Raw genomic sequence first — 10,617 nt, forward strand, 5'->3', positions numbered from 1 at the left:
AGTGATGGAGATTCCAATACGACAAAATATCCAAATCAGGACAATGAAGATTATGATCAACATGATCAAAACTATTCAAGAGGAAACAATGTTACTGTTGAATTCAATGTTACGAACACACGACGCACAATGGAGAACAAATGTATCACAAGGAAACTGTGATCAAACAAAACCTTCACAAAAGAAAGAATATTGATCTTACAACAGATCAGTTGTGACTAATCACACAGATTAAAGTAAAGTCCAATATTAGAACATGTCCATAAAAAGGACAAATACATTCTCAAGACAATGATCAATACTGATCAATAGTTAACAAATGTTATCATATGATGATATAATACAAATACATGAAGTATAGTGAGGTACAATAATAACTGCTGATGCAGTCAGATGTGATTCATGCAACATGCATGACAAGATGTTCTCGATCATAAAGAAGATGAAATAAACGTTTGGATCTTAAAACAGATCATATTTGACTGAACAGAGAAATTCAAAGTTAAAATCCTGATGAAAACATGTCCACAAAAAGGACATTTAGATGTTTTCACAGCAAAGATCAATATAAATCAACAGGTAACAAACCATATGATGATACATCACTGACACAGTGAGGTGTGATAATAATTGCTGATGCAATCAGATGTGATTCATGCAACATGCATGACAAGATGTTTTCTTTCTTCACTTGAAAGATGTTGTTGCTTCTTTTCCTCAGGAAATGTCCAACACACAAATACATGTTTCTGTTCCTACAGAAGAACGAGTCCTTACATTTCATAGAATTCACTTCCAGTCGTCTCTGACCACTGAGCTCGTCCCAGTTTGTCTGCTGGTAACTCCAGTCTGTAGGAGTCTACCACGGCCTCCAGGGGGCGCTGCTGACTGGACTCTGGTCTTTGGTGATGCTGCTGTGGACTGTGGAGCTCAGAGGAGAGAAGTCAGCCTCTGTCAGCTTCTCCTCAGAGGAAGACTGCAGCTTGTTGAAGTGCTTCATCAGTCTTCTCTGCTGCTGGTTCTGCTGCAGCAGCTGTGTCAGGAAGCAAACTGTCATCTCCAGGATGTCTGCTTTCTCCAGCTTGGAGTCTGGCTGCTGGTTGAGGAACTCTGGACCCAGGAGAGACTTGAGCAGCTCGATGCTGCTGTTGATTCGCTCTCTGCGTAACTTCTCCACCAGAGGCTTTCTGAGCTGCAGAGACAAGAACAAAGTCAGTCATCAACTTATTCTGGAGTCAAGAGTCAGCATGAACAAACACAAGCTCTCGTGGAAGAAGAGCACGTCTCCTTGAATCTTCAATTTACCTTGTGGCTCCGAGTCAGATGCTCCTGAGAGTTGGTCCTTGCTGCAGTGATTGTAGGAGCCATGTGTGGATCTCTGTGCTGTAGAGGTCTGTGTAGAGACAATCTGATCTCTGCTGCCTTCATCCCTCCTATTTATAGTCCCACATCTCCATATCAATGTGTGGGTCTGGGTCTGGCTGCAGGTTCCCACAGTCTCGGCCAATCAGAGAGCTCGGGGGGACAATAGCGCTGAATGGTGTTAATGCCTCAGGGACAATAGTTAGATCTCAGGGGAACAGGTGGAGGACTGGGGGGGGGGGGGGGGGGGGGGGGGGGGTGATGGAGAGAGACTCACAGAGCTCTGTGTGGATCTGGGAAAGTGGTGACCCTGTAGAGAGCAGATCTGCTGCCTGATGCTGATCAATTTTTGTTTATTTGTTTATTTAGAAGGATCCCCATTAGCTCTACCCTAAGACAGAGCTACTTTTAGTGGGGTCCACATTTAAAACATACACACAAATATCAAACATTTAAAACATACGTTACATTACAAATATCAAAAGTTAAAATACATAAAAATAATGATCATACAATTTTATATTACAAATATCAAACATTAACATAGTGGTTATGCAATTTTACCTATCAATGACTTTGACTGAGCACACGCTCGTCAGCACACGTGTCAAACCAGAGACTCTTCATCAGTAGAAGGAGATGAAGGTGAAGTGCAAAATCTCTACGGTGAAGTTTAACACAAACTCTCAAACTCTCTTTGTGCAAGTTTACATATCCTGTACGAACTGTTTTATATTAATAAGCTGTATACAGAGTTGCAGTGAATTGCTTTCTTAAATTTCATATTAAACTTTTATATCTATCTTTATTTTCTTTTAAAAGCAGCTGTGTCGTCTTGTGTCTGCTGGTGTGAGTAGAAAGTTTCTCTCAGTTTCCCACACTCAGGGTTTGAATGATGTGGTCAGTGAACGACAAAAGCACTTTGAAAGCAGCTTTTGTGACAGATCGTGGGCGTGTGCTGCGATGGAGACACTGACCTGACGTCAGGCCACCGGCCATCTGGAGGGAAACCACCTCATTGGATCCCTCTGAGCTCTGAGAGTTTTTAAATATAAACTAAAATTACATGAAGCATCAGGAGTTAATTGGCAACTTTTTCATCTGTAACTAAAAAGTGTAATTTAGTCAAAACAGAGAGTTTGTATTGACGACTGGATTTAAGATTCAGAGCAGATCTGCTGCCTGAACTTTTTTATTGATGGACGATGTAACTTTAAATATAGAAAGTTCAACTCATGCCACTTTTATTCTGCCTTAATACATTTTTTTTTATTATTTTGGCATTTTCCCTATTTTCTGTCTAAACAAATTCCTGTATTGATCAGTTCATTTGTATACGTGTGTAATGTCCACACTGTATTTACATGGTGTAATGACGAGGGTCCTGCAGCTGTCCAGATGTGTCCTCTGACTTCAGTGTGAGTAGAACGTGTCTCTCAGGTTCCCACACTGACTCAATGAAACACAAACACACTTTGAATGGAGCTTTGTGGCTGATCCTGGACGTGTGTTGTCGTAGAAACAGAGCCCAGCGTCACCGACCATCTGGAGGGAAAGAACCTCATTGGCTGTCTCTGACAGTTTGTACAGTTCAAACACACAAATAATCATAAAGATTCAACTCAATTAATCTGTCAGATTATTTAATCATCTTTTAATCTGTGACAGACATGTTGATGGTCCAGTCATAAGTGTGTGGTGGAGTCAGCAGCTGGATCCAACAGTGGTCTCTCTACACAGGGAGGGAGGGTGAGGCAGCTGTTTCCTGAAGTGTGCCAACTCCCTCTGGAGAATAGTCGACTGCTGCTGGAGTCAAGGATGATCATCAACTCTTCTCTCCAGAGCTTTCACACACTCTGTGTTTCTTTACAGTGACAGTCTGCTTATACATTTAATCACAATATGAAGTAATTGAATCAACTGTTTAATTACTAAATATTGTTCTTTTATTTTTAGAATGTCTTGTTTTCACTGAACATTTATCATAATGATGTGATCCTGAAATATTAGTGGAATAAAACAAACTAGATATTGTACAGTTCAATTTATTTAAGTAAAAGTACAGATTATAAAACTACTGAAGGGGATTTTATCATGTTGGAATAAAAATACTAAGTTAAAAAGAACAAACATATATTTTAAACATATTGAGAAGGATTTTGTGAGCCAGTGTCTCTTCTAATCTCGGCCTCTCTTCGGAGGTTAAATGTCTGGATCTATTGTCCCACAGGACTAATGGGACACACTTCTTTTGTTGCTGCAGTGAAAGGACAGAGTGTGGGAAACCAGAGGAAACTCACTCACAGACGCAGTGGGACAATAGATCCTGACCTCCGCCCCGAGGACAGATTAAAGAGAAGAGATTAAAGGAGACACTGATGTTTCAAATGGGACATTTTTGAGATGTTTCAAATATTATATCAATTTTTGCCAAGATAAAATCACCTTCAGTAGTTTTATAGACAGTTTTTTATAGACATTATATAACGTTATAATTGAGAAAAATCATTGGAAGAATGGCATTTAAGCAACATGTAAAAGTGACTCTATTTAGAATTTAAATTATACAATATTTATGTCTGGATTATAAAAACCTTTCAACTGCATGAAGTTATTACGAGTTTAGAATATAGCCGACTATATATGAATGAGTTTGCAAACATTTCAGGATCACATCATTATGATATTCTCCATGAAAACACAAAATGAAATAAAAAGAATAATATTAAGAAAAAAAAAAGATAGATTGGTGTTGTAATGAAAGAATATGACTATAAGTATAATACATTGAACTCAATAGGCCTACGTATTGGTTCTATTGATAGATTTATAAAACATCTGCACGACAAACTTTTACTAATTGATTTAACTATACTTCATATCATGATTAATTATATTATGAAATTAAGTCTTGAAAGGTTTTTTCTCTGTAAAAAGAATCGTATGTTTTCAACATGTTAGAAGAGAAGCTTGAACATTCCTCTGTTGATTGAGGGGAAACCTTCATGTATGTGAATGCAGAGTGTGTGAAAGCTCTGGAGAGAAGAGTTGATGATCATCCTTGACTCCAGCAGCAGTCGACTATTCTCCAGAGGGAGTTGGCACACTTCAGGAAACAGCTGCCTCACCCTCCCTCCCTGTGTAGAGAGACCACTGTTGGATCCAGCTGCTGACTCCACCACACACTTATGACTGTACCATCAACATGTCTGACACAGATTAAAAGATGATTAAATAATCTGACAGATTATATTGAGTTGAATCTTTATGATTATTTGTGTGTTTGAACTGTACAAACTGTCAGAGACAGCCAATGAGGTTCTTTCCCTCCAGATGGTCGGTGACGCTGGGCTCTGTTTCTACGACAACACACGTCCAGGATCAGCCACAAAGCTCCATTCAAAGTGTGTTTGTGTTTCATTGAGTCAGTGTGGGAACCTGAGAGACACGTTCTACTCACACTGAAGTCAGAGGACACATCTGGACAGCTGCAGGACCCTCGTCATTACACCATGTAAATACAGTGTGGACATTACACACGTATACAAATGAACTGATCAATACAGGAATTTGTTTAGGGAAACAAAGGGAAAAATTCTTTAGGCAAATAATTTGATTTAGGCAGAATAAAAGTGGCATGAGTTGAACTTTCTATATTTAAAGTTACATCGTCCATCAATAAAAAAGTTCAGGCAGCAGATCTGCTCTGAATCTTAAATCCAGTCGTCAATACAAACACTCTGTTTTGACTAAATTACATTTTTTACAGTTACAGATGAAATAGTTGCCAATTAACTCCTGATGCTTCATGTAATTTGAGTTTACATTTAAAAACTGTCCGAGCTCAGAGGGATCCAATGAGGTGGTTTCCCTCCAGATGGCCGGTGGCCTGACGTCAGGTCAGTGTCTCCATCGCAGCACACGCCCACGATCTGTCACTAAAGCTGCTTTCAAAGTGCTTTTGTCGTTCACTGACCACATCATTCAAACCCTGAGTGTGGGAAACTGAGAGAAACTTTCTACTCACACCAGCAGACACAAGACGACACAGCTGCTGCATCTGGACACAAGGACAACTTCATACATTTAATGATGAATAAAAAAAAGAAAAGAATGATATTTGATATGATATCTGATGTTGATCTCCTGTGAGTTGAAGAAGTGATGTTTTATATTTTAAAAGAAAATAAAGATAGATATAAAAGTTTAAAATGAAATTTAAGAAATCAATTCACTGCAACTCTGTATACAGCTTATTAATATAAAACAGTTTGTACAGGATTTGTAAACTTGCACAAACACAGTTTTGAGTTTGTGTTAAACTTCACCGTAGAGATTTTGCACTTCACCTTCATCTCCTTCTACTGATGAAGAGTCTCTGGTTTGACACGTGTGCTGACGAGCGTGTGCTCAGTCAAAGTCATTGATCAGCATCAGGCAGCAGATCTGCTCTCTACAGGGTCACCACTTTCCCAGATCCACACAGAGCTCTGTGAGTCTCTCTCCCATCACCCCCCCCCCCCCCCCCCACCCCCCCCCCCCCCCAGTCCTCCACCTGTTCCCCTGAGATCTAACTATTGTCCCCGAGGCATTAACACCATTCAGCACTATTGTCTCCCCCGAGCTCTCTGATTGGCCGAGACTGTGGGAACCTGCAGCCAGACCCAGACCCACACATTGATATGGAGATGTGGGACTATAAATAGGAGGGATGAAGGCAGCAGAGATCAGATTGTCTCTACACAGACCTCTACAGCACAGAGATCCACACATGGCTCCTACAATCACTGCAGCAAGGACCAACTCTCAGGAGCATCTGACTCGGAGCCACAAGGTAAATTGAAGATTCAAGGAGACGTGCTCTTCTTCCACGAGAGCTTGTGTTTGTTCATGCTGACTCTTGACTCCAGAATAAGTTGATGACTGACTTTGTTCTTGTCTCTGCAGCTCAGAAAGCCTCTGGTGGAGAAGTTACGCAGAGAGCGAATCAACAGCAGCATCGAGCTGCTCAAGTCTCTCCTGGGTCCAGAGTTCCTCAACCAGCAGCCAGACTCCAAGCTGGAGAAAGCAGACATCCTGGAGATGACAGTTTGCTTCCTGACACAGCTGCTGCAGCAGAACCAGCAGCAGAGAAGACTGATGAAGCACTTCAACAAGCTGCAGTCTTCCTCTGAGGAGAAGCTGACAGAGGCTGACTTCTCTCCTCTGAGCTCCACAGTCCACAGCAGCATCACCAAAGACCAGAGTCCAGTCAGCAGCGCCCCCTGGAGGCCGTGGTAGACTCCTACAGACTGGAGTTACCAGCAGACAAGCTGGGACGAGCTCAGTGGTCAGAGACGACTGGAAGTGAATTCTATGAAACGTAAGGACTTGTTCTTCTGTATGAACAGAAACATGTATTTGTGTGTTGGACGTTTCCTGAGGAAAAGAAGCAACAACATCTTTCAAGTGAAGAAAGAAAACATCTTGTCATGCATGTTGCATGAATCACATCTGATTGCATCAACAATTATTATAACACCTCACTGTGTCAGTGATGTATCATCATATGGTTTGTTACCTGTTGATTTATATTGATCTTTGCTGTGAAAACATCTAAATGTCCTTTTTGTGGACGTGTTTTCATCAGGATTTTAACTTTGAATTTCTCTGTTCAGTCAAATATGATCTGTTTTAAGATCCAAACGTTTATTTCATTTTCTTTATGATCGAGAACATCTTGTCATGCATGTTGCATGAATCACATCTGACTGCATCAGCAGTTATTATTGTACCTCACTATACTTCATGTATTTGTATTATATCATCATATGATAACATTTGTTAACTATTGATCAGTATTGATCATTGTCTTGAGAATGTATTTATCCTTTTTATGGACATACTTTAATCTGTGTGATTAGTCACAACTGATCTGTTGTAAGATCAATATTCTTTTTTTTGTGAAGGTTTTGTTTGATCACAGTTTCCTTGTGATACATTTGTTCTCCGTTGTGCGTCGTGATTTCGTAAATGAGTTCGCGTGTGTTCGTGAATTCAACAGTAACATTGTTTCCTCTTGAATAGTTTTGATCATGTTGATCATAATCTTCATTGTCCTGATTTGGATATTTTGTCATATTGGAATCTCCATCACTTTATGTGATTGTTGAAAACTGATCTGTTTTAAGATCAATATGTTTATTCTTTTACTGTAAAAGTTTAAACTTAATGTCACAGTTTCTTGTGACCATTTGTTTTTACTCCTGAAAACTAATTGAAGTTCCTGATCAGTAAGAACAATGTGATTTGTTGTAAAGTCATTTGTGTTTTTACTGTTTTTACCTTTGTTGATTAACGACAAACTTCTTTTCCATGTGGAAAAATGCTGTGAAAGTACATTGAGCACTGTGTCCTCACATGTTGTCCACTGTTTGTCTTTTATAAAGACACTTGTTCCCTCACTCTCTCTGAGTTCACTGTGTCTTGTAGACATCTACAAGTTGTTGTTGTGACGCATCGTCACCTCTAGTTGGCGCTGTCATACTGTCATTGTGACTTGTTGAATAAACAAACTTTCAGATGAAAATGATGTTTCCTCGTCATCTTGTTATATTTCTCTTGTTTATGATGAAGAACAAGAGACGGTCACATGTGTTTTTATGAATTTATTTCACTTCAATGAAAAAGATCTTTACAGTGAATTTAAATCCTCACAGATCAGATCACATGTCGCCTGAGGAGAGACTGTGTCATTAACCTACAGTTTATTGAGACTTTAGTCAAACTCAGTGTTGTTGCATTAAGAAGTTTGATGAAGTTCAGACTCTTTATCTGCACTGAGTGAAATCATCAGACCAAAGGAGAACAAGTACATTTCAAATCAAACTTTTACTGCAGCATCATTCAGTGAAAACCGTGTTTGAATGTGAAAGGTTTGAATTGAGGCTTTAAAGAGGCCACACATTGTCTGTAACGTGACGTATAACAGGACACACTTGTATTGTTGTGTCAGTGAAAGCAGTGAAAGGACCGAGTGTGGGAAACCAGAGGAAACTCACTCACAGAGCCTGAGGGACCATAGATCCTGACCTCTGACCTCTGACCTCAACACACACACATTAAAGAGACTCTGGATCTAAACATTAAACTTGATTCAAACCAGTTTGAGTGTCAATGGACAGAGAAAAGTTTCACATGGACTCAGTTTGTTTTGTCAGATTTAAAATCAGCTGTTTATTTGCAGTTACGTCTGAACAGAAGCAGAGTTTGATGAACGGAGGAGCAGAGCTGACAGGTCAAGTCAAAGTTAGTATCAGAGCAGAAACTGGGTTGTTTAAAAAAAATACATAAAACCATCATAAACACAACATTAGAAACAAATACCAGACAGATGAAGAGACACAAACACAACACAACACAGGATCATTACGTCATGAGACAAACATCAGTCAAAGTCCAGTGAGAAGGACAAAGTTCAGTAGAGTCGACATTTGTGAAAATTCATCCGTCAAACTCCTCCTTTTTTAAATCTCTATTAAAATCATATTTTAGACTTTTGTTTTCTAAGAACTTGGAATCTGAATTCACCTTCAACTTGTTATTTGTATTTATTTACTTTTAATAAAGCTTTGATATTATATAAACTATTTTATAATGTTTTATTTCTGTTTTGTTTTGACTCTTTTCTCATCTGTTAAATTTTATTCTCTAATTCTGTGTGATTTTCAAACTGCTTTTGAAATGATTCCTATTGTTACTTTAAATTCTTAATTTTTAACATGTAAAGCATCTTGTAACTGAATTTGAAAGGTGCTTTTTAAATAGAGTTTATTATTTGTATCATTATACATTCAGCATATTAATGACCATACAGATAAATATGAATCTTATGAAATTTAAACAATAAAAATGTAACTTTTGCATTTTACATGAATGAATGAAGTAATAAAAGTTGATTCAGACACTTTGCTCCTGCTCCATGTTTCCCTGTGTAACAGTGAGTGGACAGGACACCACTGTCCACTCGCTGCCTGGGACACAAACCTCACACACTTCATCTGTGTTGAGGCTCGTGTGTGTTTCCTGCTGACGGACAGAGAGCGGGAAAACTGTGGAGGTCAGAGCTGAGTGTGAATGACGTCCACTCCAGCTGCAGCAGAGGAATCCTCCACAGGGGTTTGGCACACTTCATCAAACAAGCACCCCCCCCCCCCCCCCCCCCCCCCCCTCCCCCAGGAACGCCCCCCCCCCCCAGGGAACACCCCCCCACATGTATGGAGCTGAAGGTTCAGTCCGATCCATGATCAACAATCAGACGTGGTTATGACTGAAGTTTATATGACGACGATTAGAAGTAAAACATGTGACGTTAAAGACACTTTGTTGAAACTTTACCAAAGTTTTGTTTCTCTGTAATTTCAAACTTTACAAATGTTCAGAATCAGCCAATGGGATCGTTTCCCTCCAGATGGCTCAGGCAGTGTTTCCATGACAACACACAGCAGCATCTGTCACACACGTCTCTTTGTTGTTCATTGACCAAAGCTCAGGAAGTCGGTGTGGGAAAGTGAGCTGAGCTTGTTACTCACACACACACACACACACACACACACACACACACACACACACACGCACGCACGCACGCACGCACGCACGCACACACACACACACACACACACACACACACACACACGACGAGGCACGTGTCAAAAGACTCTGCTGCATCTGGACAGCAGCACCTTTATAATCCTAAGTTTATTTTTAACCACATAAATGGACATCACACTGCTTTGTCAAATTTTATAACACACCTTTCGATGAATGTTGTATTTTGAAGAAGTGAAATCTTTTACAATAACTCAAACATGCTCTATAATATTAAATATCAACTTAAATGATAATTTGAAAATATAAATATTCAAACATTAGGCCCAGTAGAAGTTAAAAACAACAAAATAACTATTTCTCTTTGTGTTAAATATATATTTTCACTTCATGTCTAATTCATACAACACAACATGAAGGTTTTCTTCTTCACGTGTGCTGACGAGCGTGTGCTCAGTCAAAGTCATTGATCAGCATCAGGCAGCAGATCTGCTCTCTACAGGGTCACCACTTTCCCAGATCCACACAGAGCTCTGTGAGTCTCTCTCCATCACCCCCCCCCCCCCCCCAGTCCTCCACCTGTTCCCCTGAGATCTAACTATTGTCCCCGAGGCATTAACACCATTCAGCACTATTGTCTCCCCGAGCTCTCTGATTGGCTGAGACTGT

General features: G+C 39.8%; 2 protein-coding genes and 1 long non-coding RNA gene across 3 annotated transcripts; 1 reads left to right on the forward strand and 2 right to left on the reverse strand.

Annotated features, from left to right (window-relative positions):
• Window positions 1-739: 739 nt before the first annotated feature.
• LOC117761051 (transcription cofactor HES-6-like) lies at window positions 740-1,463 on the reverse strand. Its single transcript, XM_034584625.1, has 2 exons — window positions 1,306-1,463; window positions 740-1,192 (listed from the first exon to the last, which is right to left on the reverse strand). Exons 1-2 carry the CDS (start codon window positions 1,426-1,428, stop codon window positions 860-862), a joined length of 456 nt encoding a protein of 151 aa, XP_034440516.1. The 5' UTR covers window positions 1,429-1,463; the 3' UTR covers window positions 740-859.
• Window positions 1,464-5,705: 4,242 nt separating this feature from the next.
• Window positions 5,706-10,530, reverse strand: LOC117761054. The gene is made up of 3 exons (XR_004613781.1): window positions 10,392-10,530; window positions 10,209-10,213; window positions 5,706-5,757 (listed from the first exon to the last, which is right to left on the reverse strand). It is a non-coding gene; the product is annotated as an uncharacterized LOC117761054 (long non-coding RNA).
• LOC117761050 (transcription cofactor HES-6-like) lies at window positions 6,029-7,240 on the forward strand. Its single transcript, XM_034584624.1, has 2 exons — window positions 6,029-6,196; window positions 6,310-7,240. Exons 1-2 carry the CDS (start codon window positions 6,074-6,076, stop codon window positions 6,640-6,642), a joined length of 456 nt encoding a protein of 151 aa, XP_034440515.1. The 5' UTR covers window positions 6,029-6,073; the 3' UTR covers window positions 6,643-7,240.
• Window positions 10,531-10,617: the final 87 nt, after the last annotated feature.

This window comes from Hippoglossus hippoglossus, chromosome 5, assembly GCF_009819705.1.
Source record: "Hippoglossus hippoglossus isolate fHipHip1 chromosome 5, fHipHip1.pri, whole genome shotgun sequence".
Lineage (NCBI taxonomy): Eukaryota > Metazoa > Chordata > Actinopteri > Pleuronectiformes > Pleuronectidae > Hippoglossus > Hippoglossus hippoglossus.